Here is a 27246-nt window from a genome sequence, read left to right as displayed (position 1 = left end):
CTTCTTAGCTACCAGAATTCCTGCTGTCGAGTTGAAAGGTACCTATTCAATACTCTATTCCCGGGATGTTGGCACGTCTTGGAATCCAGTTCTATCAGAGTATGGCGCAGTTATATTTAAATTATACCCTCAAGGATAAACACAGTCCCCCTATTATGTAAAGCGAATAACATAAGGGCAAGGTTTCTCGCCAAAACCCTTGATACTGTTTTCTTGAACCTGATTGACACGATCATTGGGAGCATTCCACATGCGATCGCCAGAATCCCTAAGTCCCGAGTCAGCCTCAAAGAGTCGGAAAATCATTACATTGAAACTCACATCATAAGTCCGACGTGATGAATACTACTGCGGTCATTGCAATCACACTCACCACCAAAGAAAATGGCATCTCCGGCACGACGCTGAGAAAGGGGATATTTCCTGCGGACATTTTGATAAGCTGCGATGACTTGCAAATTTATGAACCCGAAGGGAACACACTCACTTATATTCCAGCTTACTCTCAGATGCACAATACATGGAAGAGGTCACTCGGAGCCCCTCGGTGAAAAGATCGCGGCCAGTCACCTTACAGACGGCCCAGCATACGAGACCGGAGCAGTCATAGCCAACATCGCCGTAATCATAAGGAGGCTGATCATCAGTAGGCCCGCTGCAGGCACCACCACCCCAAGCATAGGGCGTTCCCTTGGCTGTCATAGCTGTAGATAGGATCTTCTTTCCAACGTCGGAGGAAGAGATGTTTGAATGGGGCACCGCAACGGCGCTAGTGACCAAGGTGACTAGAAAAGTAGCGACGAAGAAGTTCATAATTGTGGAATTCTTGATTGAAAATGATGAGTTGTAGATTCAAGTTGTTTGTTTGAGGTTGCGTTCGTGAGTTATGAGGGATATCGGGGTTTAAATATTCACCAACTGATCCGACTTTTAATAGCCATGAGGAACTGGAATGATAGTGATTCAACTTTTGATTGCCAAGTATGTAACATCGTGTTTCCACTGGATCCAAATGAAGATCTGCGAATCAATATAGGAATGAATCTGCAGAGGACTGATGAAACTCTGGGGGCCAGGCAAACCAAATGATCAAAGTGCACGAAATCACGGCCACGCATTGGTGGATTTCCTGACCAGACAGTGAGGGTCCAGAGAAATACCTTTTACTTGTTAGAAAATACGATAAGTTTATGTCCAATAATAGCTCAGGAGGTCCAACACATGTTGATTATATCGAAGTTTGTTGATCGCCTCTGGGTTTGGGTCGATCGTGTCTGAATCAAGTATTCCGTACCTAGTTCAATCAAGGGGTGATAAATACGAGGAGTGGAGAGCCAAGATCTTGCAATGGGAGCATGTCTAGAGTTGGCGGAAGGCTTGGAGATCGACGGTCGTATTTCGACTATTTTTGGAAAAATCCTTGACAACAAGTACGCTATTCTATTCTCTCGAGTTTTCTTAGAAGGCTTTTTTTTGATGAAATAGTCTCTATGTCGAGATAATCGATGACTTGCCTCTTGAGTTGAAGAATTGGCAGTGTCGTCTCATTGAGGCTAGCGGTGAAAAGACTACTAGTATCCAGTGACAGAAACTAAGCAATGCTTAAAATTTGAATGATACTCTGGGCCCCTTCCGTTCTCTCTGGTATCCCCATTGGGCCTACCTGTTCGTTGTATACTAAACTCCATCATGTGATCGGGTCACGATAAGCGGGGAAGTGTGGCTGCCCTTTGGTCCACTCCCCGCTTCAATTATATTGCCATCTCACCTGCCTTGCATCAATTAGAGTACTACTGTATTTTTCAACCGTATCAACGGAATGCCCCGTGGGGAGCGTTTCACACGATCGCGAACCGGTAAAAAGCTCGCCTTCACTCATGCATGATGTACAAGGACCACACTGACATTAGCGCGGCAGGATGTCTGCAATGTCGGAAAAAGCACGAGAAATGCGATGAGAGCCGGCCCCTGTGTTCCTTCTGCGCTGCGCGAGGATTGACCTGCCAATATCCTTCGGCGCTGAAATGGGTGCGTCGTGCGCAACCTACAGTGTCGAGGCATCGATCTCGCAAAGAGCCTCAGGAACCTGATAGTGCAGGAGGACCTAGCGGGCCCCTCTCCCTATTTTCGGGCAATTTATTTCAGTCCGATGAAGAGAAGTCAGCTTGGGAATACTGTATGTCTACGTTGTGTAAGGAACATGGCATTTTCACACTGATACAGACTAGATGTGAGATTGGTCTCTTCCAACGTCCCGGCACTAGACGGACCAGATAATCCATACCGACAACTCTCCTGGACGGCATTGTCATCCCCGGTCCTTCTGGACACAATAGTCTGCATAGCCACGGAGCACATGCTCAACTTTGGCCTGGGCAGCGTGTCAACAGCAGCGCACCGTCAACAACGCATGCTCCGAACAATTGGACAGAACCTGCGACTGATTGAAGCCGGGAATGGCTGTGAAACAAGAGACGTAGTAGTACCGACCAGAAACTGTGATCACGAGGCATTGCTCACAGCAATTGTCCTACAAGGTGTTGTCGTCGCCCAGTCAGAGGACGGGATCTTGGAACCGCATGTCAGATGTGCATCATTCCTCATGCAGACGCTGGACTACTTTCAGCAGGTACCACGCAGCGCCCTCACCCGGATGGCGGTGCAACGGTTCGCCATGGTTGACGTGATGCTGGCCATCGCGCGACAGCGACGACCGTACGCACCTGGCAACTTCATTCTACACCAGCCTGATGCGGCACGGTGGGACGGGACAGAGCCTTCTTTCCACGAGATGACGGGATGTCCCCAGCCTCTGATGTGCTTCCTAGTGAGGATTGCCCACCTTGCGTGTGACGTCGAGGATCGCTTGGACCAAGAGGCGTCGATCAGCGATCTCCTCGCTCAAGCTCATCGGTTGGAGAATGATCTCCGCTCATGGGGCTCGCATTATACAGGTATCACCTCAGTCTTGACGGAGTCAGAAGAACTCGAACGACCACCATTGGACATTCTCACAGAGTGCTTTTATTGGACCGCTCATTTACTACTCGCGCGACGCGTTTTTCGAGACCCAACTCGCAGTCGCCGAGTCCAGCAACTCACGCAGACCTGTTTTGGCCTGATGGATCGTCTTTCTACGGGCTGCGGCCCCGATTCGTCGCTGCCGCAACCATTCTATCTTGCAGCTCGGGAGGCAGTCACCCCGAGCGACCGTGCTTGGGTGCGACAGAAACATCGGTCGATGACCGAGTACTATCGGGAACAACAACGCAACATGGCGATGCGACTCACGGAGCGTGTTTGGGAGATCACGGACGAGTTACAATTGAAGAACATGAGTGAGATTAACCCGGACCAGGCGGTTTCGAGTGCAGACAGACAGATTAAATCCCTAGATGCGGGATCTTGTCTGTTTGCATTTTGACTGGAGAGAGTGAAAACTTCCAAGAAGAGATGAAGATGGATGTTTCTAAATATATCCGGGGTGGCGATGTTCCAAGGTTCATCACATGTGGGTCATCTCTAACAAAGGCGTAGTGAAAATAAGCTTGCATTGGCCCAAGGGGATAATATGACATATCCCACATTAGGGGAGACAAGCACGTTCAATTTGATGCTTCATTCAAAATAGAATCTGATAATACTGTGATGTCGCACACCTAGTTCAAGTCTGGAGTATAACTTTGGATTGCAGCTTGTAACCTTGCACTAACCTAATTGGGCAGGCCACTAGAAGAGTCTGAGTTATCCGACCGGGCAATGATCTCCATGCCCACTTCATCTCCAACTCTGTTTCCAAAGAACACCTCTCCCTAGTCCTGGGCCTGATGGGGTCAAGGGCCTGGACTGTGTTACGGCAGAGAGGGTACCACAAGGTTTTTCTTTTCCTGTTCCTGGCCCAGGACCAGGACCAGATCCAGAACTGAAACCGACCGCAGTACAGAGTACTCCCTACAAGGCCATTCTTCTTATTCTTCCTAACTCCTCTTTATGGGTACGGAGTAAAAGTCTACGAAGTACGGATGCGACGGAAGACGCGACTGCGCACGGAGTCTCACCTGTGACGTGCGCTGCAGGCAGTCCCTCAGGCTGGTCGTCTCGGTTCAATCGCACCAATGGGGCCCAGTAAGATAGCGCACGGAACCCGAGGGGGGGAAGAAATGCTCAAGAAAATGGCAAGGCTAGACCCCTTGAAAAGTCGCAGTAACCCGCACCACTGCACCACACCGTAGACCGGGACTGAACTTGACCAAGCCATGTCTGGAATGACCTGTCATGCAGTCGAAGCCAATCATGATGGCCGGTAGTGCGGGTACCTGAATGGCTGTCCGTCTTGTCCGCAGACTCGGGGCACCGTGGACCAGAGAACAATTGAACCAATTGTACGCTCATTGGTTCCAAGTCCCCGGAGAAGCCCCTGCCAACCGTGGGAAAACCAGCGGTGGCGCTTAGCGGAGTCGTGGCTGAAAAGGTTCTCGAATCAGGGGTTGTCTGGTCCCTGAGACCGACAAAACAGAACTGCAGGAGGGCTGCGGGCGGCGCAGACAGCGCAGACGGTGGACAGCGGAGAGTAGATAGCGCAGGTGCCGGAGAAAAAAAAGCGAAACGAAACGAGGGGAAAAGGAGAGATTCAAGACAAAACATACCCTGTTGGGTCTTTTGCATCCAAGAATCTTGGTATTGACCGAGGCCTCCAAATATTCCAGCATCACGGGCATACCAACGTTTCAGATCCCCCGCGGATCTCACGTGTTTGGATGCCGTTCAGCGGCACTTGGGACGGTCGATCCAGCGGGTTCTGGACGGTCGAAAAAAGAGTGGAGGGAGACTGGTGCTCTGGTTCTCGAGGCGCCACCGTGCCCATGGCTATTGTCTATGCCCATGGTCATTGCACGACGAGCAAAGTCCCCCAGTCTGACACTAGATGAGATCGGTCGCACAACCAGTGGGACAAGTCCTCTGTGTAAAGACGAGGGCAAGGCTAGTGCCATTGTTTACAGTGTCCAGCCCCCCCCCCCCCCCCCCGTGTTGATGCAGGCAGACGCATGGGGGCCAAGGGCAAACAGACAGGAAGGCAGAGCAGAGAGCAGAGAAGAAATGATCGGAATAATCAGGATAGAAGCAATGCTAAGAATGGAGGATCCAATGACATCGATATAGATCCAAAAAACCAAGAAAGTCAGTAGTTCGAACGGGGGGGGACCCACGAGTTGTCAATAGTGCCGCCGCCAGTGCCAGTGCCAACCGGAGTAGTCAGCATCTCCTGATGTGTCCAGGTCCGCTTCTCACTCCTCTCTGCTTCTCTCTTCTTCTCGTGTGTCGTCTTCATTCCCTTCTTTTCTTTTTGCCGACTAGGTCGTTCGTTTCACTCTTTCACGACGACCGTATCGCTCCTTATTATTTCCCCCATCCCATCCCCTACCCCCATTCTTTTACTTCCTTCGAACTGGTTTCTCCTATCCTTTTCCCCCAAAAAAGACCAGAAGAGATTCCACGTTCCCACCCCGTTGATCGATTCAACCAGGCCTTGCGATTCCAGCCATCCGACCTCCTAGTCTTTCTCTGACCAGGTCGATCACTGAATCAATCGCCTTTCTTTTCCTGCTGCATAGGCCAGCCTTTTACTTATCCCACCTTCCTTTACACGGGACGCCTCTGCGACGCGCCCTTACCACCCAACCCCCCCCGGTTTCTGCCCAGCATCGATCGCGACTCGACTTGACTCGACTCGATCCTTCATCGGAATCCCTTCCTTTCATTTTGAACTATCCTCTCGCGCTTGACGCTGCTTCGAGAGAACAACACTCGGAAGACTCTTCCTCATTTTCTACACACCATCTCTACTTGTCGGCCGGATCGTCACGCTTCAAGCCTTTCCACCATTTGAAACACACACGGCATCCACAATCAAAAAAGTCATAAAAAAAGACACACAGGACTACTTGGATCACTTTCGCGACATAATCACCGGCAGATTATTCGAAATACTTGGGTTTCTCACTGTGTCGCAACATTGAAAATGTCCTCCTTTACAGAAACGCCTGACTTGACAGGCGCGCATACCGCTGTCTCATCCTCGCCAACAAACTCCACTCCTTCGCCTTCGACCTCAAGTGTCACAACCGCCAATTCTGCGCGTCGCCCACCGCGCAAGAGCACATTGACTCAACAACAGAAGAACAACAAGCGTCAACGGGCCACGCAAGATCAACTCGTCACCCTCGAAGTCGAATTCAACAAGAACCCTACACCCACCGCTGCTACCCGGGAACGAATCGCAAGTGATATCAATATGACCGAGCGATCAGTACAAATTTGGTTCCAGAACCGGTAGGTCCTAAAGAACGGTGGCAGCCCTAGAATATCAATTGCTGACCATATTAGTCGCGCGAAAATCAAGATGCTTGCGAAGAAGAGCATCGAGACTGGCGAAGGCTGCGATTCAATTCCCGAGTCAATGCGCCATTACCTTGCGATGCAATTCGATCCCACCAAACCCGGAACCCGAGACCCCTTTGGCCGCTCGGCAGGATATGGAGCTCCCAGCATGTATGCGAATGAGACTAGCCCTACTGGGAAAGTTGGTACGTGTTTACAATTATCTGAGCGCGACATGTTGTCAACAATCTGCTAACAAGTAGCAGTCATTTCGCATTTCACCTGCCGTTCCCTGACTATCGGTAGTTGGCGGCGCATCGGCCAGAATGCCATGGACCTGGTGGTTTTTTACTCACCAGACAAGGCCTGCATGACATATTATATCAACAACGACTCCGCTGGTTATAAAATCGAGTACCCCTTCGCCCATATCAAGAACATCACATTGGAGACAGGGGACCCCACTCCTGGACCGAACGGTGCGCCACCTCGACCTGGTGGGTTAGTGGTGGAATTAAACCGCCCACCTATGTTTTACATGGATTCATCCAATTCAGGAGGCTTCTACCAATGTGGTGATTTTACTGAGGAACAGCAAGCGAGCCAAATCATGGTTCATCACCTCGGAGGTCACCCCAAGGTTCTGAGTGTCCAGCTCGCAAAGCTTGTATCATTGGAATCTTTCCAAAACCGTTTGGCGTACCATGCCAACAACAACAACTTTGCTGTACCTGCCGTGCCCGCTACACCCACTGCGCCTTCCACGATGTCGCCTCCCTTTATTCAACGACCTGCCTCTCAGCCAAATCAATTTGCACAGGCCCCTTACGTGGGACTGTACCAGGACGCCAATCATTTGGGCTTCAATATGCCCGCTGCTCGTGGCCACAAGCGCCAACGTAGTCGGTCTGTCCCGGTGGCGGTTGACATCTCTGCCCTGCAAGCCCCCATGCACTCCTTCCACATGCCGCAAACGCCTGCCCCGTTCAACCACGCCGACTCTGGAATCTATGCGCCTATCCCGCAGTCTGTCCACGCCCTTCCCACAGATTTACGTATCGACACTGAGGGCTATGGGTTGGATTTCCGACAGAACCCCATGTCTGCAACCACTACGGGCTCGCCATCCGAATTTGCCAGCCCGTCGATGTTTAGCAGTGCCGCTCAAGGAGACTCCACACCAGTCGCCAGCATGGCTCCTCAGTTCAATGTTTCGTACATTTCTGCAGGACCGTCCGACCCTTCCACTGTTGGATCGCATGCGCCATCACCCTACTCTGGTGTCAGTCCAGCGGACCCTATGATTGCCAACCACTCTCCTCCTCTGTCGAACATGTCTCACGGATCATCTGACATGTATGGCTTCGCGCATGATCAGCAATCGGACTTCGCCGAGGACGGCCTTTCAATCAACGATATGTATCCCAAGCATCATAACGTGAACTACGCCGTCTCTCACGATGGTCCTAGCTTCGACCTTCCGATGCACGGCATGCCTGGCCACGCCTCCCCAGCGATGGCCGATTACTCCCACCATGGCATGGTCAACCTTGACGAAATCAACTCAAACGGCCTGCCTACCGGGCCCTGAACGGAGCTATCAAATGCTCCTGCCGCAGACATTGATTGAAGTCTTTTTTTTTCCCCTCTTGATTCCCCCTTTTCACGTTTCACGGCCTTTGGAGTGCTTACGGCGCTTATGTTGGTGGTTTCTGGTTTCCATCTCGGAGGTATTCCATGGTTATCTGGGTCTGGCTGGCGCAAATATGATCGTCTGGCCTGGTTTGGATAACGCGTCTCGCTGGCGATGGCCGGGAAAGCAATTTCGACTGGACTTGTTACTGCTTTTTCTGTTCATTGCGTGGCATATATCCCTTCTGTTGTGCGTTGTTTTAATACCCTTTCCATTCTGGGGCCGGTCCTATAGCGAGTTTTTGCTACTTCTTTTACCATTTTTTCTGGTTACTGTTGCTACATTCTACCCTCTCAATGTTTCCCGGATGTCCCGGTCGAATTATTGATTGCCCTTTTTTTCTTCTACTTCTGAACTTCCTCTTTTCAGCCCTGGTCAGCAAACCAACTTTTCCTTTTTTTTTCTTTTTCTTGCCTTGGTTAGCTGGCCAGTGGCCCCTTTACGCGGTTATGCCAAACAGACCGACCGGCTTGGACGGCGACTTCCAACCCCCCCCTTGAATTTCCTTTTCATTTTCTACTTTTTTTTTCTGTTTGAATGTTTTTTGGCTTAGCCGAGGGCGGCATATCAGACTTGACTTGTTCCAGGATTCAATTCCATTGTGACCTGACACTTTGCATACCATCCCCCTCGTGTTTGATGATCATTCTTTTATGAGTTTTGGAGCCTGTCTTTTCGCATGAGCTGTCTTGTCGGTCTTCATTGGGCCTGACGATACTGGCGTTGTTTCCAGGGGTTCGGCCTGAGTTGAGATATTCTCTGTCTGGGCTTCTGGAGGCTGAAAGAGGGCGCTGGTCTGGCAGTATAGTGGGAGATTGATGTTTGGGCCCGAATCTACTTTTTTGTTTGTCAAGCATAGTACTGAGATATATCTAAGCATGATCACTCCGTGGTTAAGATACTGCATTCCTTATTGATTGAACTTCATAAGTTTTTCGTAGCTCGTAATACTACTAGTCGTACTAGCACCTAGGTATGCCTACCTGAGGACTCGGTATGGATGCCCAGGTGGGTAGCCTCCACTACCCAGGTGAGCAGACCTCGGGAGTTCCAAGTTTTACTATTATTACTAGGTCGTAGTAGTTAGTATGCCCAAAAAAAGAAAAGAAAAGAAAACTTGGAAGACAGCTTGAAATTTTGAGGCTTAGGTATTGGAATGTACCTAGATAATTGTGTCAAAAATGCAAATGTACACGCCGCTCGGGTATATACTGGTAGGTGCTTCAATATCATATCCTACAAACTTGGACAATCCCAATAGTACAAAACCATCTACGCCTCCTCCCAACCTCTCGGCATTGGTGCCTTATAACCCTTCCCCCTCAAGTATTTCTCGACCCAAAACTCCATCTTCTCTAAGATATTACGCTCGGGCTTCCCAACCTCACCGGGCTCAAAAACACCCTCTTTACACCAAACACTCCACGACCCCATTAAGCCCGCCATAACGACGTCTGTCCCCAAACGATCCCCGACAACGGCAATTTGATCCGGTGAATCAACAACTTCTCGCTCTCGAAGCCATTGGACAACTTCGTCCCCGCAGAACGGCTTCTTCTCCACGCCATTGGGGAGTCGGAAGACTGGGATTGAGAGGTGCGCGAGCTGGGACTCTAGGGATGAGATCTCATGGTCGTATTTTGAGTGACTTCCTGCGCGGTTGGAGACGATAAGGATGCTGTTTGGGTGGCGGAATGGGGATGTTGGTGATTGTCGGAGGGCGGCGAGTTTGGAGAGGATTTGGGGTGGGAAGGTTGTTGTTTTGGGGGGGCACAGCGTGTTGTCTTTGTCTAGGACCAGGGCTCTGATTGTCGGGATTTTTGTCTTTGAGGTATTTGGGTCTGAAGGGACAAGGTGTGGCCCTAGTTCCTCTGGGAGATACGTGAAGGTTGGAATTGTGAGGTGTGGGAGGAACTGGGCGGGTTGTTTGAGGAGGGTGTGGACGGCGTGGTTGAAGGCGCGGAGGTTGGAATTGGGTGAGCCAGCCATAGCTGCGTATGCGATCAGATATTCCAGAGGTCTGACGTGAAGGTGGAGGGGTTATTGTAGTAAATCCATGAAGATTATGGAGGTTGGTTGTGGTTGTGGTTGGTTTTCGCGGAGAAGAGTGGCCCAAAGCGGAAAGGAGGGAGTTGCGCCGCAAAACTCACCTCGCGCCCTCCGCTTCTTCTCTCAACACCGCTCTCTTCGCCCTCATCCACCCCCGCCATCGCCCCGTGACATACCAAGAGTCGCTGGGATATTTAACCACGAGTCCAATTCTCACCTTCACACCCATTCCTCTCTCCGCCTCCTCTCTCCGCCGCGATGGGCAAGCTCACCAGCACGATCGGCATCCCGATCAAGCTCCTCAACGAAGCGCAGGTCCGTGGTCATCCAGTTCACCTTTCCCAATTGCCCGACAAATCTGAAAGAAGCGGAAGATAAAGAATAGAGCTCTTCCGCTTCCTTGGGAGCTCCCATTAGCTTGTGATTACAGACCGCTAACTTGACCATAGGGCCATGTCGTTACCCTCGAAATCACATCGGGAGTCGTTTACCGGGGGAAGCTTTTGGAAGGTGCGTAGAGCAGCGTCTCTCGGCTCAATGAACTTGCAATTGGAATCTGCGACGATTTTGGAACCCTGCCTGTCTGGCAATTGCAATAGTTCCGCCCACAGCCACAGCTCGAACCTCTGCTAACAGTTTTCACTCGCAGCCGAGGACAACATGAACGTCCAACTGAAGGATATCACCGTTACTGCCCGCGACGGCCGCGTCTCGCATCTCGATCAGGTCTATATCCGGGGAAGCCATGTGCGATTCTTCATCGTACCGGACATGCTGAGGTACGTCAAGCGATAGTAGCAGCTAGTAACTAGCAGGCTGTCGGCAGCTGAGAATGCTGTCCGTTCTTCTGGAATCAAATTTGTTAACGAAATATTCTTGCAGGAACGCTCCCATGTTCCGCTCACGAGGCGTGCGTGGTCGCGGCGTGGGTTTGGCCCGTGGTAAGGCCACCGTGCAGCGTGCGCGTGGCCAGCAGCGGAGGGGTTAAATGGGGTATGCGGACGAAGACGAAGCGAAGCACCGAGACCTGGCAGGATTACCGTGGTTGGCGTTTGTCATTTTTTTTTACTTGTTTTTGATTTAGGGGAAAATTCTCAGGCTTCTTCTTGCTGGGGTTGGGAGTCATTCGTCTGACTTGTATTTTCGCTCACGAATGAATACCCGGTTGCCGCTGTCCAGTCGAGGATGCGTAGATTTGTTTCATGGCACTGCTATTCAAGAACCAGCAAGGGTCCTGTATTGCAATCTTCAATGATTGATCATTCTCTGCGAGCCTTGTTTGATAGCCTACGATGGCCTTGCGCTGCACAATGATGAATACAACAAAGCAGAAATGGAGAATTAAAATAATATAATAAAACATAAATTTCCTACATTTATCTCGAACTTCGATTTAATCATCAATCTGAGTATCCAATGCCCTAGAGAGACAGAGCTAGCCAATTTTATACTCGACTTGCCCCTCAGCAGAATCTCCGCAACTTTTCTCAATGCGGGGACACCTTCGATCTTCCAACCTCCCACAACTTCAGCCAAGCGCACCCTCACCAACCTTGGGCGAAACAATCATCCACGAATAAACAGCCAGCTGCAGCAATATCAGAACTCACAATGCCCGCATCAACCTCCGCCCCATCCAAACCACCCGCAAAGAACGTTCCCAACCCACGCCGTCTGCTAATCCTCACCCCGCCAACACAATCACCCTCGATCATTCCCCCTCTACTACACACTCTAAGCGGTGTCCCCGTAGCAGACTTCCCAAATACACAGCCAGTCCCCGACCCATCAAAAGACAAACAGCAAGAGACGCAATCTCAATCAAAAACGCAGCCCGAGCAGCCCGAGACGGAGACGGCTTCAGAACCAACATCTCCCCAACCCTCCTTCGCAGGCTACACAACCCACAGCCCCCTCCGTCTAAGCACAAAATACTACACAGCCGAAGTACCAATCTGGGTCGACGAAGTTCCCCTCCTCCCCGCGCCAAAGACCACCTCCACCTCCACCTCCACCCCCGACTCGAGTTCCGGCTCCGCAATATGGAAAAACGACTTCCTCAGCGAGGAGGCGCAAATCGTCCGTGAAGCCGTCGGCGCTCTAGTCGTCGCTGTGCGGGCCCCCGTTCCGCGCAAAGATGCAAGTGCAGACGTGGATGTCGCTCAGTCTGAAGATTTCCTTGCGCTGAGCGCGCTGATGTGTGATATTGGGGCTGTGAAGAGCTGTATTGATGAGGAGCGGGGTGGGATGGATGTTCCTGGTGTATTTCTGCTTGTTGGGGCTGGTGGGAAGTCGAGTCCTGTGTCTGCTTCTGCGTCTGCGCAGGACCCTGAAGATGATGTGGGGGATGAGCTTGGGGGGAGATATACCGCTCTCAGTGGGGTGGTGGGAAGATCGACTTTTTGATATGGGGTTGTTTGGGTGGGAGGTTGTTGAGTGGGATCCGCTTGGGGAGGAGAAAGAGAAGACGAGGAATAAGTTTGGTGGTATGTTGCTCTTCTCTGCTTTGCTATACTTTCTAAGGGCTATGCTGATATGTTTTAGAATACGAGGGCATGCCTAGGGTTAAGGAGGTTCTTGAAACGCATGATTGGAGTGCTGCGGGAGAGGATGGTCTTGATGAGGACCTTGAGGCAGAATTGCTTGGATTCGATAAGGAGGGTGGTAGTGGGTTTGGAATGGAGGTGAATGAGTTGGAGCGTGAAATGTTTGGTCTGCGGATGGCGATTGAACGGGGTGGTGGTGATGGGGAGAGTGACGGTGAGGAGGAAGAGGATAAAGTTGAGTCGATGGAGTCATTGATCATGCGCATGCAATCTCTACGAGGTACGTTGTTACTCTGGCGGTTTTGGCGCGTTGCTAATTGCTTGGTTAGATATGGGCGCTGAATTGCCAGACAGTGAGCGAAGGAAGTTTGCTGCGAAGGCGGTGCAGGATATAATGCGTGAGTTGTGAAAGTTCCATAGATATCGACAGATACTGTATACCCTTCAATCCATTCCGAGTCGAACAAGCTGGTCTATAGAACACTAGTATTATAACTTATAGAATGTTATCGAACTTTTAGCCCGACTTCTCGGGCATCTATTATAGAACAATTGATATCCAGAAATATCAAGAGATCCAGCTGGTTCTCTCTAATAATAGAACCTGCAACTCCATGCCGCAGCATCTAATCAGCACGCTTCTTGCCCCGAAGGACCTTGCGGCGCTGCGCGATCATGTGGGTGTAAAGAACGTAAGAGCCTAGTTGAATCATCCATAAGCAAAATCCAACCACAATGGCACAAAAAATGCATCAAAGACTTACCAGGCACATAGACAGCCAACACAGCAATTAGGAACCACTTGAGAAGTGGCTCAATCTCACCCGCGGGGCCAAGCGCAAGATAAACAAGCGCACACTCGCTGGAAATACCAACGGGGTACAGGACATAGAAGGTATTGTACCGCAGCCAAGTCCACCAGGCGGGGACTTGGTTTCCAGAGAGGGTAATAGCAAAGAAACCGTAGCGAATAATCTCAGTAATACCCCAAGCCGTCACACAGCCCAGATAAGCGTAATCACCCAGCTGCGTCTTCTCGGCGCCAACAATGTCACCACCGAAGACCGCCATGATTCCCCAGACCAGCAGAAGTCGTGAGGCAACCTGCATCGCGGTCGTGAGGAAGGGTGCGCGCACGAGGCCGATGATGCTGTGTACGACTTCGAGGATGGCGAGCGATTGCGTCGCGATTAGGAGGGGATTGGCGGTTTCCTGGAAGATGGTGTTGATGGAATCATTTCGCAGGGCGGCCGGAATGAGGCTTGCGGTATAGATCACGCAAGTGGCCCAGGTAACGAGGTTGGTTGTGTTATAGAGGAAGAGGTATCCACGGGTGAGGCCCGAAGGCGAGGAAGAGCGAGGCTGTTTGGATGCCATTTTGATTGATGGCGGTATCGTGACTATTGGAGATGAATTGATTGAATTGAGTCAAGGACTCGGAAGGGGAGGAATGATTCCTCGTTGACGAGGTTGTTAGCGATGGGCGTTGGGAAAGGAGTCTTACAGGTGAAGCTCAACAAAATGGACCTCGGATGATGACATAAGCCTTCCAGAAGGGTGGTCCAAGTTGCCCAGGGATTAATGCCTGACAACAACGAGTGGGGGATGTCCGGGTGTCCGGGGTCAATGAGGCTGTTGCTTCAATAGACTGGACACTTCTTTTTTTCTCTTGTTTGCTTTGTTACCCTAGTCCCCTTTGTCTTGATCGCCCCTCGACGCCTGCATTGAACAGGTATTTGCTCCAATACTAGCGTGCTTCCCTCTAGTCATGTGCATCTATCGGTTTGACTACGGTCTAGATGATATCTTGCGTCGATGATTTGTCTGGTTATCGAGGCTGGGGGCCAAACGGATGGTTTCCACGCCGGGCAGTTCTAGTATGCCGCTTTGCCTATGCGGGCTTGGCCGTGTTCCACAGCCTGTCACCCTCGTATCTGGCAACGACGCTGGCACCGGCACTAGTCCTGGCGCTAGTCATGGCACATCCGACGACCTAATTTGGGAGGTGATCGAGTCGAGTGGAAGTTTGCAGATACGACCAGCTGGCCGATCCGGACGATGATGGGTGGACGATCGGTTCGTTGATATGTGCCGAAGCTGTCGGCGATGAAATGCGTGTGTGACCGATTCGATTGGCAATTTTCTCCAGTCCGACTCGGAGGTTGCACGATGCAGCCTGACATCATGCAGGAGGGACTGCGGAAATTTTATGCTAGGTGTATGGGTGTACTCGAGATAGCATGTCGTGCTCTATCAGTTATCCATAGTCAAGGCCAACCTAGGATCCATGGATGTCATAGATTATACTACATACCTAGGTAGTATCGAATAGCTAGACTATGTGTACATAATAGAATCACTATACTCTGTACACATACTCCGCACACTACTATGAAGTACACAGAGTACACAGAGTACGGAGTATGCACATACACTACACTGCACTATAGTAAGATTTATGGTTATGACATCAGAGGCTGATCCCCGCTATGATGTCATGGACTCATGGCGTCGGCATCCATCGTTGATTGGTGGAAGCCTGCCTGGACGACCACAAATTGTTGAATTCGCCAAAATGTAATGGCTTGCCTTGTCCGTATATAACAACTCTTGGTGCAGGTTTTCTGACTCCATATTATATACTGTCAGTCCTGGCTGCTCGGTGTCATCTGATTGTCCTGTTCTGGTGCAATCTAGGCCAGTCAGACCAGCTCTCCTCCAAAGCAAAAAGAAAGAAAACAAAGCAACACAATCGGTCCATGCCCGACCTCGTCATCGGTGACAACATCCTGTCTTAGCCCGACCCCTCTTCTCTTCCCTGCTCTGCTTGCGGGCCAGCCAAACCATCAAACCAGCTCACGGGCTAATTAACTAGCAAACCAGCTAACCATCAAGCCAGCTACCGAACCAGCCAGCGAGCGGGCTCTGGCCCTGCCAATGTCGACGGGATGGTCCCAGAAGGCCCAGACCGTGCCCGCTTGCGGTCCAAGGATCGGGTCCTCGTCTCCTTGCTCTTTCGTCCTGAACTCGATGGGATTTGCTGTTGGTTACTAGCTCTTATTCTAGTACCCAGGTGACCTGTTGCTGCTGCTGGGTTGTCTGTGAACACCATAACACCTCAGTTGCCTCGCTTCCGCTCCCTCGCCTTTTTTCTACTCTATCCTGTCATTGTGCTACCTGTGGTACTGCTACTACCCCTGGTTACATTTCGATTGCGCTGGAAGACCGGCACCCGATGGTGCATGAAAGATAGATGAGATATGATGTCGCGTCGCGGCTGTTCCGCTGCGGCTAGTCTCCCCTCTTTCTTTTCTCTCGCTGTCGATGTCTTATATTTTTACTATAATAATTTTCTATTTATTTTTTAGATTGATGTCTCTGGTAGCCCCTCTTTTATCCACTGCTACATTGGTTCCCCTACCGAATAGGGTTGTGTGGGAGCCGATAGGGCCTGACCGATGACCTCACATTGTTCGGGACGGAGTGGAGCGACGCCCGGGGGGAATGGATTTTTCATCCTCTCGTTTCTTTTTTTAACCCATTATTTTGGGGACTCGCGCACTTTCCGCTGAAGGGAACTAACCACATCTTCACTGGTTTGCTTTTCAGGCTAATCTATTCTCATTTACGATGATAATGGTGTTTTTAGATCACCCCATCATACCGTGGAGATGATCTGGTATAGGAAGGTCGAAAGGACAGCCCAACTCACACTAGGGTCGGGAAAAGGGGAATGAGATCCCCCTTCCCCCCGAAGAATACACCGTATGGGAACTATTCCGTACGGGTATTCTGTGTTGAAAGAAAGATCAAATGGAATGCAGGGAATGGAAGGGAGCAGAAGTCGTGGAGGAACACGAACGACATCAAACCTCCCCACCAAGCTGGTATACAGAAAAAAAATAAAAAATTAAAGAACTCCGACTGACATATGATCCGTAACAAGTTATGATCCGTAGCAAGAATTGATCCTATAGGATAACTTGAAGTAAAGGGTAGAAAATTCAGATCCCGTATAATTATAACAAGAAATCCATAGGTAAAATATAATTATAATCCGGCAGTCAAAAGTGGTAGGCTTACCCACACCGTTCTCCGCCCCTTACCCTTTCCACCTTCCACACTTCCACTTCTTCCACTTCTTCTTCTCCCTCTTCTCCTCTGACTCTTTTTCTTTCTTCTCTTCCCCCCTTCCACGTCGATCACTCATCGCAAAATAATAAAATCACAAAAAAAGGTGAATCCTCCGACCTACCCAGCCCCCGCAATCTGTCATCCTATCCAATCCAATCCAACCTCTCAGCCTTCTGCCCCCCCTCTCCAACGGACTTCAATTTCTGCCCCTCCCCCTCCAATCCCCTCGGCCACGCGATACCCGATTGATCTACCTATTGCATACCTACTTTGTCTACTACACTCGCTTGACCCCTCGATCACTTGCTCCTCCCTCTTGCTTCTTTTCTGGCTTGCTACTGTTGGCGCACCTGGCTACGATACACCCTTCCCCACCGTTGTGCTGCCGCCGCCGCCACTCTATATGCGAATAGTTGATATCCCTGCCACCAGCGGTTTCGCCTAGTAAGCCGCCAGTTCGTGATTGATGTGATTGATCGCTGCCTCGGTTGCTCTCACTGCAGCGCCACTTGCCCTGCCGAGTTCCAGACAGATCTATTCACTCCGTCTACTCCTTCACTGCCACTGCCCTGCCACTGCCCTGCCGCTAGCCTGTCCCCTTCTACCTCTACCTCTACCTCTACCTCTGACCCCCCCCCCCCCCCCAAAACACTCCTCTCTGTAATTCACCAACCTTGTAACTTGCTTGCAACTCAGTTCAAATCGGACTGGTTCGACTTGACTGCAAGCGTATGATTACTGGGTTTTAGGCTGTGGGTTGCCTTTGATTCATACATACCACCTGAACACACCTGATGACCCATCACATCCCTGCTCCTACTTGCCACCTGCCCCTGCCATTCACTGTCTCTACTGCCTGCATTACTCTGCACCGCTTTGTCGCGTCGCCAAAAATAACCAACGCTAACCCATTTATCGCAGATCTCGACTGGCCTCATTCAGATCGAGCCGGCTTGATCCTTACTACTCTTTGACGATCCGATCCTACATCCACTAGGTGCATTTATCCCACCTACCCACCTGGACCTCCTCAGTACACGACGAGATGGCACCAACAGACCCCAGGAAGGCAGATGAGCCCGTGCGTCCATCAACACCCCCGGCCTGCCAAGATGGACGTCGCTAACGCATGGTAGAAGACGGGCCCGCCCAAGCTCTCCGATGTCAAGGAGCTGATCGATGAGAGCACCTTTGAGCAGATCCTGGAGATGGACGATGATGACGACCGCGATTTCAGCAAGGGTATCGTCTACGGATTTTTTGATCAGGCACATGCTACTTTCGAGAAAATAGAGAAGGCAATGTAAGCACCCACCTTTCTTCCCGACCCGCCACAACACCTCTATCACAGGCTTGACTGGGGCTCATATGATTTGCACGGTACTAATATCTTGCAGTGCGGATAAGGAGCTGGAGGAATTGTCACAGCTGGGCCATTTCTTGAAGGGATCCTCCGCCACACTGGGTCTCACGAACGTTAAGGACGGGTGCGAGAAGATCCAGCACTTCGGCGCCGGTAAGGATGAAGCTGGCACCACCGATGAGCCCGACGAGAATGTTTCGTTGAAAAACATCGACAACACCCTCCAAGAGGTCAAGGTCGAGTTCGTCAAGGTTGAGCGGTTCTTGCGCCGTTTCTATGGCGAGGAACTAAAGGACGAGCCCGAGGTGAAGGAAGAAAAGAAGGAGGAGAAGAAGGAGGAGAAGAAGGAGAAGAAGGAGCAGGAGGAGGCCAAGGAAGAAAAGAAGGAGAAGAAGAACGAGACCCCCAAGAAGGAGGACTCAAAGAAATAGGCGTTTCCAGACCCGGCTCAGCCCAAACACAATGATAGCTTTCTCGTGGCTTGATTCGATTCAATTCGGACCGGATCTGGATAAGGCAGGCGACACATTCCAAGCTCCGTCACATGTTCTTCTTTTTTGCTCCCTCTCCCTCTCTCGCTTGTTTCGACTCTCGCCAACCTCTTCTTCACCTTTTCTTTTTTTATCCTTTTTAGCGACGGATGGAGCATTGCAATGGCCTTTCTTTATTCTCATCTTATCCACACACATACTCACACACATCTTTTTCTTCCACGATTTCTTCTTTTCTTCTTCATCCAGTTCCTTTCCCCATCTATCCATCGTCTCGATCTCCGCAGTACATACAAATCTACCCCCAACATCCCGGCCACATACACCGATGAATAGACCAGCCCAAGATCCCCACTCCTGTCTTGACTGGTCTCAGATTCGATCGACAGTCACAATACCCAGTTGGAGAATAACGGAACCAGAGCTTCGTCTGCATCTTATGATATCCACTCAGATTCAATTTTATCTTGTAGCTGTAAAAAAAAAACCGGATAGTCGAGCGTGTAGCGGGACGACCACTGCGTAATACAATACTAGAGTATCTAGTACGTCCACGAGGACCCCATAAGCTTGAGGGGACGGAGGGGCGCGAAGGCGTAGAATAGCTGGTTTAAAGATACTAGTAACGACAATATGAAACCACAATTCAAGTGCCACTCCGAACTGCATATTATCATGTATCAGACTTCGATCCACATTGCCCTCGATTGGTTCCAAGCTCCCGCCACATCGTGGCTCGCTCGCACCGGGCCGCAGTGTGGATCAACGCTTGAATCGTGGCGTGTTCGATGGAGCATGGGGGATGAATCAGATCGAGGGGGTACATAATATGTGCATACTAGTAGTATGTATACTTGGGTTGGATTCAGTAGACTTGAAATTGGTAGCGCTTTTACCTGTTATCCGCGTCCAGGCCAGACTTTGAGTTTTTCCGGTGATGCTATCAACGCGGGCATCTTTGCCAGGGCCAGTAGTGTTATTTTACAGGATGGATTTTGGTCGGCGTGGAAGTTGGAGCATGACTGCCTTGACAAGAAAAATCTTGATAACAGGAGTACTATGGAATGATCAAGTGCATGCTGTGTGTGTCGCTGCTGCGCTTGTGTGGCAGACAGTACGAAGCATGCACGTGTTTAGTATTTTCTCATGCGCCGACTCGAGTATTTGGCGCTTTTAGTACTCTGTTCTAGCATCGTCTGGTTAACTCTGGAACTTCCGGTCGTGGAACTCTATTCTTGATGAATTGAAAACTAGCTATTCCCGTACTGCCTTGAATAAGAGATAAAGTTTCAATATGACTGACTTCCTCCGAAATAAGAGTTGATAGACATATCGCTCTGGTCTCGTACATACCCCATACCCGGCACTTGCACAGAGTTTCTATAAAGTCAAAAAATAGACTTCCAATGGCACTTAATAGACTGGGCGCACGCCCGTGGCGCTACTAGCGAATATAAGAAACTATTCATGGCCAAGCTAAAGATGGCTTGAAGGAAGACTATTTGATCAAAGCGGGGATAAAACAGATATCCATTAGAAATGAATAGAACCACAAGCTACATCGTGAAGGATCCATTGCCCTGCACTATTGACACTACTGCAAAGCACAGAGCAAATATTATACACTGTACGCCTCACTTCGCCCCAGTTTGGTGGTAATTTCTTGCGGGCAAAATCCTCTTACGGCCGCTCGGACTGGGCCGCAATTACCACGACCCACCGGGCTTACAAGGCTCTCTTTGACGTTCGCTAAGTGAAGGGCCAAGTGGGTACAAACTGAAATTTGAGAACACGGTTGCATAGTGTTCCAGAAGCGCGACCCACGCTCGTTTAGCTTAACGACCGCTTGGGCCTCCCGGGTGTCTGCGTGGCATTTCCGGCGGACCCATTGCGCCAATCGTCAGTGCGGACGATGGTGGCGTGGAGGTCGATCGGCGGAATCCGTTGTTTGAAGATGAGAAATTGCCTAATTCGAACAGTGTTCGGACCCCGAAGGATCATCTGTTTTGTCGGATTAATCCAGAGCATTTGACATTACAATTCCCCCACCGGTATGGAGTATTGCGTGGCGTTCGGCAACCAAATACGCGGTAAGCTAATATCGCCAAACAGGGGGGGGGGGCTGTTTAGATCGGACTTGCCAGGCTGGATCGAAGGAATGAGTGTAGGGAATAAGTTCGTTTCAGTTATGATTATTTGGCGCTATGGTATTTACATTGTGTCCAAGCAGCGATTAATTTGGAGACTCCGATCTGGATTGATCACCTTTCCCCTATTCCTTTTCCCCCCTGGATTTCGTTATTCCCGGTGAATTTGGGCGTCGCTGCGTGAGTCACTGCGTGATGATCCCGGTTCCATTCGCTCTTCCGTCACTTGCCATTGAACCTCTTTGATAATGTGGGACTGGCTGTGTGTGCTTTCGGCATTTTCTGCTAAAGCGATATCATCTTGTAGACGGCTGAGTCCCTGCTTGCGACGGCTGCGCGAGAGGCCCGTGGTGCCGGAACTGTATTCGCGGAAATAGCGTCGGCCGCTTTCGCCGATCCAGGTGGGTGAGTAGCGGCGCATGAATTGGCGAAGGAAAGGTAGACAGGGGCAGATGATAATGAGGTTGGCTTCGACGTAGCTGTAAAAGTGACGTTGTTAGTTCCGGGAATAATCCACATGGGCAGAGTATTACTTACATCCAGAGCTGGGATGGGGCTAACTGGTATGTCAAGTCGGTTGTCTTTAGATAGGCGATTAAGGTCGTGAGTCGTAGAATACTTGTAATGAGCGTGCTATTCGAGAGTCAGTTAGATATCTTGATCCGAGTCATGTATGATGAAACAATCCGTCCAAGAGGTGGGAAAGATACTCACGCGCAACCGACGATGAACATTATCAGCAGTCCCACTTTTTGAATGCGTGGCATCTGCAGGCCAAGTACTAGAGGGAAAGGAAACACCAGGAGAGCGATATCGGTGACGATGTTTGTGACTGCTGTTGCGATATACAAGCCATTGCGATTGACGCAATAACCAGTCGTGATGGCAGCGTTCCATCCTCTTTCAATAGGATTGCATGCAAAGATCAAAGCAAAGACGATGGCAATACTGTATCCGCAAACGATAGCCGAAATTATATGGAGCGACCACACGTAGAGAGGTTGTTTATTCACGATGCGGTGGTAAAGAATGATCAGGGCGACCTTGGCGAATGCGAGAGCTGGGACGTAGATAACAGCGGCGGCGAGAATGACCTTGCGTCGGGAGTGTTAGTTGGCTTACTTGTACCTCAAGTGATTCATCTCTTGAGTAGGTATATACCTTTTGGAAGACGGTGAACATCTCTGGAGTCACATTCCACATATGGATTCCGGTTCCACCGAAGCGATAGCCATCTGCGAAATCATGTTAGAAACCTTGTTTCGGGTGGTGATGAGAAAAGGTATCACATACGTAGACATACAACTTGCGTTCCCAAGGAAAATATCTGTCAAGATGTTAGGGCTTTTCAAATTGTCATTTCGGCTTTTCGTACCCAGGCTAATATCATTGATACTATTTAAAGAGTTAGCAAAACACGGAGGCAATTGATTGAAAGAGGTATCGACATACCATCATCCCATCCAAATTTTGATAGCAGACACGCTCGAGTGTAAATTCGCATAGCCAAAAAGAGTGTGCTTAAAGTCAAACCAATGCCAACAATGACCAAATCTGTCTTCAGTTCCCATGGATTGGAATAGTCGAAATCAGGCGTCACCCCAGCGGGGGGAGGAATTACGCCGACTTTCTCCCCCATGTCGAGTGCTGTTAAATGTAAAAAAATGAAATAAAAAGAGTGTATAGGTTGGTATCAGTAGATAGCGCGAGAGTGAAGATGTACACCTCAAGAGATTGGCGTAGAATATACTTAAGGTTGAAGATTTAGGGCTGCTGTTATGAATGTCATATGGACCGACATTTGCGGACCGTTCCTGCGTGCTTCCAAGGTTCAGCGATGTGGAGGTTCAGCAGAGTTTGACGCCATGGCCCACGTTCATGCTAGTTGGCTGCTGGGGGCCGGGGGATCTAGGCTATGCGTCTCTAGTGCATCCTTCGGGTATAATCAGTGGATTGTCCTACGGCGGAGTTCCGAAGAAAGAAATCGCCGTGAGACAGCTGCTACGGGATTGAAGATTGGGATCATCGTTGTGCTAGGCAATGTCAACAGAGTCTTGCATACTCGGTAATGTGTCTGCTAATGGAGTACGGAGTAGACATGGTGCATATGTCCGAGCGCAGTGATTAATACGGAGTATGGGGTGACGATGTGGGTTCATAGTGGATTTTCTCGCAGAGCATTGGTTGCGTATAATCAATTGCCACTGTATTGAATACTGATTGTACGCTTACGGAGTACAATCCATTGTACTCGAAAAATAACCGGGGGCTCTCCATGTTTTCTGGGGGCTGAAAGTCTAGTCTCCGCAATTGTTGACATACCGGCAACCCACCCCCTAGCAAGGAAGGGGACAGAGAATCCCATGCTCAAACCCGGCTAACTGGGCCGCACATGGCTTATTTTTGAGTTAGAATATTGAGAAACAGGACTCGAGTCATGATCCCTGTCACTGCATGGCTCAAACTTTGGAACCATGGGGAGAATAAGAACAAAACGGCATTTCGACCCGCGGTGGGTCTGAAGGATTCGCGCCAGCGGATCTACATCTCGTTAAGGAGGCCTGGACATCCCTCACTTCCATGCCCGGTCCATCTGCTGCATTAGTTCGTACTAGCTAGAAAGAGCATGTGTGCGAGCTCGGAATATCCGCACACTGCGTAAATAAGTACATGCCGAAAAGCTAATCCTTCTCATCCCTGCAACGTAATACGAGGTTGGACAACAGGTCGTGATGCTGTCTCTCAACACCCTCAAGATCGGTGCTTTCCTCGGTTTTGCTGCAATTGCCCCCACAATTGCAGCATCCGAGAGCTCCACGTGCCGTTGCCTCCCCGGAGATGACTGCTGGCCTTCCGTTTCGACCTGGCAAGCTTTCAACCAGTCTGTTGACGGACGTCTTGTCGCAACCGTCCCTCTCGCAACACCCTGCCATGTCCCCTCATACGATGAGAAGAAGTGTGCGGTCTTGAAGGAGGGCTGGCTTCTACCTGAGGAGCAGTAAGTTCTTGGAGTCATGCATGTCGTGCGGGGGGGCATAAACTGATTGATCCTTCAGCTATCAATCCTCTTCGTCTTTCATGGCTCCTTTCTTCACCAATGGAACATGCGACCCATATCACCCCGTCTCCAAGCCATGCACCCTTGGAAATTTCGTTAAATATGCAGTCAATGTCTCCTCGCCCGTCCATGTAGCCAAGACCCTGAAGTTCGCTACCAAACACAACATTCGCTTTATCATCCGCAACACCGGTCATGAGTAAGCCGCCATTCATGCCAATACTTTTGATTCAACCATGACTGACTTTTCTCAGCTACAACGGAAAGTCCACTGGCGCTGGTGCTCTTTCGGTCTGGACACACCACCTTAAGGGCATTGAGTTCAAGAACTGGAAGGACGAGCATTATACCGGAAAGGCTGCCAAACTCGGTGCCGGTGTTCAGGGAATCGAGGCCTATGAGGCCGCCCAGAAGCTCGGCCTGCGCATGGTCGGTGGAGAGTGCCCCACTGTCGGTATCTCAGGCGGATACAGTCAGGGAGGAGGCCACTCGTCTCTTGCCTCGAAGTACGGACTTGGTGCGGACCAGGTCCTCGAATGGGAGGTTATCGACGGTAATGGTCGATTCCTCACCGCAAACCGTGCCCAGAACAGTGACATTTACTGGGCTCTGACTGGTGGAGGTGGTGGTACGTACGGTGTTGTCTGGTCCATGACTTCCAAGGCTCATCAGGACAGCCATGTGTCTGGCTTGAACCTCACTTTCACCACCGACGGTATCTCCGACGAGACCTTCTATAAGGCTATTGAGCTTTACAACACCCACCTGCCTTCCTACGTGGACCGTGGTATTATGAGTCTGAACTTCCTTACCAACGCTTCTTTCTCTCTTTCCCCCATGACCGCTCCCAATATCACTCTAAAGGAGCTCAAGAGTCTTACCCAGCCTTTCCGCGACGGACTCAAGAAGCTTGGCATCAAATATGAGATGCAAGCCGAGGAATTCAGCACCTACCTTGATCAATTCAACGCCCAGACCCCGCTTGTTGAGATTGGGGTCGCCCAGTATGGTAGCTGGCTTCTTCCCCGCTCGATTGTTGAAAACCCCAAGTCCCGAAACGAATTGACTAAGGCGGCTCGCAATGTGCTTTCTTACGGCGCCACTTTCACTACTGTCGGTATCAAGGTCAACAAGGAGGTGACTGGTGACGTTTACAACGCTGTGAACCCGGCCTGGCGCGGCGCGATTGCCCATGTTCTCATGTCTACTCCCTGGGAGTTCAACAAGCCAGAGATGATGCGCGAGAAGCGGAAATTGATGACCGACGTTTTAGTTCCCAGCTTGAGCAACCTGTCCCCTGAGTCGGGAGCCTATCTCAATGAGGTATGCTATAGAATTTCTTATAAGAAAGTTTTATTACATATGCTAACCAACGATCAATTCTAGGCCGACTTCGACCAGCCTGACTTCAAGAAGGCTTTCTATGGCAAGAACTATGACAAGCTGCGTGCTATTAAAGCCAAATACGACCCTAACCACCTCTTCTACGGTCTGACTGCTGTCGGCTCTGATGAGTGGACCGTCTCGGAAGATGGACGCATGTGCCGGGCCTCTCCCAGCAACTAAAGTGCGGTAAATCTCAATTTATAGATATTGTTGCCTCGGGGCTCATCCTTCGCGTCACACTGGTCGCGAATATTCTTTTCTACACTGCGATTGAGCGGCAATCCATGGATCATTTTTAGATGAAGGATTATTAGACTCGGGCTTAGTATACTTCCTTACCATTCTAAGGATAATATAAACAGATAATCACTTTATGATGGTATTCTTGCAAAATACTATTGACTGTGTACCATGAAGCCTTCTGGAACTTGAAGGAAATGTCTAGCTTCCAAAGGTCTCCCTTAATTATCAATAGTACATCTGTTCCTCTCACATTTATTCCGGGCACGGAAACGGATTGGTCTTTTACCTACCTAGGCACTATCAACTTGAAGCTCTAGCTGATAAACCCCGATGGGATATGGGAATATACTACTAGTACGGAGTACTACGTTCAATTTGCTATTTGGAAACTATAGCTACTACCTAGGTAGTAGTACCTAGTAGGCCTCCAGCCACCAATGCCAAATTGACAAGTATAGCTTTTAGCTGTCATATCGAAGCACCCCGGTCCCCAAATTACGGAGGGAATTTGACATCCAACCACGCCCGCAGTCGCAGTTGCATGCAGGAATGGGGGTTTTCAACGGGGAAATCGGGAACCTGCATGTTAAGGCTTGGTGTGGTGGAGGGCCGTGCGACATTGATGTTTTCCATCAATCGAGCTTGAGAGGGCTTCGCCAACCCCTTGCTGACTTAACCAATTCCTATTTGTATATTTGAGGTTTGTAGTAGTAAGAGTAGCGATTGTCGTCGTTGGCGATCGCGATTTTGAGATGTAGTTAGTTAGATCCACCCAGTTTGGGGATGGAGATATCGCCGTAAAAAGAGGAAACGGATGCGTGCAGAACTGAAAACGGAGACACACGACGTATCTTTCCCAGGCCTTCTATCGGCCGTGAATGGCGATGGCAAAAGTTCCGATGGGAGTCCTCATTCATCCCTGCGTTACGCTCCCACGATGATTGTACATACCTCCTTCGACTTCCTTTACAACCCACCGACATCCCAGATTTACCTTCTCTGAATTTCATACAGAAAAGCTGAACAACTATTGCATTTTTGCTCTCAAGTTCGGAGACAATTCCCCGGCCCCTTCCCTTATTCTGAGATTCGTCATACTCTAGTGAAGGATACGTGATGGATCGAGTTTTCCTGAGAAATCAAATACGATTTTTATCGATATTCAGCGAATAATTGGGGGGGATACTCGAGTCTACTACTACTTGATTAGTATCTTTTCGTTACCTCATCACCCCAAGTAAACCCAAAACCACCCCCGGCCCCGAACTGTACACTTTACACAGGGGAAGAACTTATATTCCCCATAATGCATGCACTCTATACGGGAGTCAGCACGGATATCTTTCCGGTGAAGATGCAAGTAGGCTGGCCGTTTTTCTCATCGCAAGATTAAAATATTGCGCATGAGCCCGGGAGACGGCCGGGAGCGTCACACGGCATGGCCAACGAGTCTTTTTCTGGCGGAGCCGCGGCCTGTTACAGATAAGACAGCTGGGTTTTTCGATTTTCAGACAGCTACCGGGGCTTCGGAAAGAGTTCAGAAATGAAATAGTGTTTCAGATGATCATTCTTTGGGTTGTTATTCATATTAAAGTACTAATATTGCATCAGAGTATTTTGAGGAAGAGTCTCACAGCTTGGTAGCCTCCTTGAAGTCGTTATTGAATGTTATACATTGATTGTAAACTTGGCCCGAGCCGTCTACGGATACTCACATACTACCTGAAAATTGGCCAACACCCACCTCGTTGAAGCCTT

The 27246-nt window shown here is 50.0% G+C and overlaps 10 protein-coding genes across 10 annotated transcripts; 6 read left to right on the top strand and 4 right to left on the bottom strand.

Annotated features, from left to right (window-relative positions):
• Window positions 1-153: 153 nt before the first annotated feature.
• N7533_005637 (C40 family peptidase) lies at window positions 154-813 on the bottom strand (the record flags this gene model as incomplete). The annotated part of the gene is made up of 3 exons (XM_057102287.1): window positions 154-268; window positions 322-423; window positions 488-813. 3 exons carry the CDS (start codon window positions 811-813, stop codon window positions 154-156), a joined length of 543 nt encoding a protein of 180 aa, XP_056961917.1.
• Window positions 814-1884: 1071 nt separating this feature from the next.
• N7533_005636 (Zn(II)2Cys6 transcription factor) lies at window positions 1885-3424 on the top strand (the record flags this gene model as incomplete). Its single annotated transcript, XM_057102286.1, has 2 exons — window positions 1885-2176; window positions 2229-3424. 2 exons carry the CDS (start codon window positions 1885-1887, stop codon window positions 3422-3424), a joined length of 1488 nt encoding a protein of 495 aa, XP_056961916.1.
• A 2595-nt stretch (window positions 3425-6019) lies between these two features.
• On the top strand, window positions 6020-7969 carry N7533_005635 (homeobox domain-containing protein; the record flags this gene model as incomplete). The annotated part of the gene is made up of 3 exons (XM_057102285.1): window positions 6020-6330; window positions 6385-6584; window positions 6645-7969. 3 exons carry the CDS (start codon window positions 6020-6022, stop codon window positions 7967-7969), a joined length of 1836 nt encoding a protein of 611 aa, XP_056961915.1.
• A 1374-nt stretch (window positions 7970-9343) lies between these two features.
• On the bottom strand, window positions 9344-10060 carry N7533_005634 (phosphatidylglycerophosphatase; the record flags this gene model as incomplete). The annotated part of the gene is made up of 1 exon (XM_057102284.1): window positions 9344-10060. The coding sequence occupies one exon, from the start codon at window positions 10058-10060 to the stop codon at window positions 9344-9346; it is 717 nt and encodes a 238-aa protein (XP_056961914.1).
• Window positions 10061-10378: 318 nt separating this feature from the next.
• Window positions 10379-11108, top strand: N7533_005633 (putative small nuclear ribonucleoprotein SmD3; the record flags this gene model as incomplete). The annotated part of the gene is made up of 4 exons (XM_057102283.1): window positions 10379-10435; window positions 10570-10630; window positions 10770-10899; window positions 11003-11108. 4 exons carry the CDS (start codon window positions 10379-10381, stop codon window positions 11106-11108), a joined length of 354 nt encoding a protein of 117 aa, XP_056961913.1.
• Window positions 11109-11731: 623 nt separating this feature from the next.
• On the top strand, window positions 11732-13075 carry N7533_005632 (Alpha/gamma-adaptin-binding protein p34; the record flags this gene model as incomplete). The annotated part of the gene is made up of 4 exons (XM_057102282.1): window positions 11732-12505; window positions 12549-12606; window positions 12665-12946; window positions 12996-13075. 4 exons carry the CDS (start codon window positions 11732-11734, stop codon window positions 13073-13075), a joined length of 1194 nt encoding a protein of 397 aa, XP_056961912.1.
• Window positions 13076-13292: 217 nt separating this feature from the next.
• N7533_005631 (protein tyrosine phosphatase-like domain-containing protein) lies at window positions 13293-14043 on the bottom strand (the record flags this gene model as incomplete). Its single annotated transcript, XM_057102281.1, has 2 exons — window positions 13293-13366; window positions 13431-14043. The coding sequence occupies 2 exons, from the start codon at window positions 14041-14043 to the stop codon at window positions 13293-13295; spliced, it is 687 nt and encodes a 228-aa protein (XP_056961911.1).
• A 3802-nt stretch (window positions 14044-17845) lies between these two features.
• N7533_005630 (Hpt domain-containing protein) lies at window positions 17846-18594 on the top strand (the record flags this gene model as incomplete). Its single annotated transcript, XM_057102280.1, has 3 exons — window positions 17846-17881; window positions 17937-18103; window positions 18198-18594. The coding sequence occupies 3 exons, from the start codon at window positions 17846-17848 to the stop codon at window positions 18592-18594; spliced, it is 600 nt and encodes a 199-aa protein (XP_056961910.1).
• Window positions 18595-20952: 2358 nt separating this feature from the next.
• Window positions 20953-22440, bottom strand: N7533_005629 (uncharacterized protein; the record flags this gene model as incomplete). The annotated part of the gene is made up of 6 exons (XM_057102279.1): window positions 20953-21280; window positions 21339-21434; window positions 21516-21895; window positions 21963-22036; window positions 22105-22128; window positions 22254-22440. The coding sequence occupies 6 exons, from the start codon at window positions 22438-22440 to the stop codon at window positions 20953-20955; spliced, it is 1089 nt and encodes a 362-aa protein (XP_056961909.1).
• Window positions 22441-23533: 1093 nt separating this feature from the next.
• On the top strand, window positions 23534-25425 carry N7533_005628 (FAD-dependent oxidoreductase; the record flags this gene model as incomplete). The annotated part of the gene is made up of 4 exons (XM_057102278.1): window positions 23534-23799; window positions 23858-24058; window positions 24114-25182; window positions 25246-25425. The coding sequence occupies 4 exons, from the start codon at window positions 23534-23536 to the stop codon at window positions 25423-25425; spliced, it is 1716 nt and encodes a 571-aa protein (XP_056961908.1).
• Between the last annotated feature and the right edge of the window lie 1821 nt (window positions 25426-27246).

Source organism: Penicillium manginii, assembly GCF_028828005.1.
Source record: "Penicillium manginii strain IBT 31320 chromosome Unknown utg000004l:1.0-7231830.0:1.0-7236170.0, whole genome shotgun sequence".
In the NCBI taxonomy this organism is placed as follows: domain Eukaryota; kingdom Fungi; phylum Ascomycota; class Eurotiomycetes; order Eurotiales; family Aspergillaceae; genus Penicillium; species Penicillium manginii.
The sequence above is the reverse complement of the archived record's forward strand: the minus strand, read 5'-3'. Positions and strand labels throughout refer to the sequence as shown.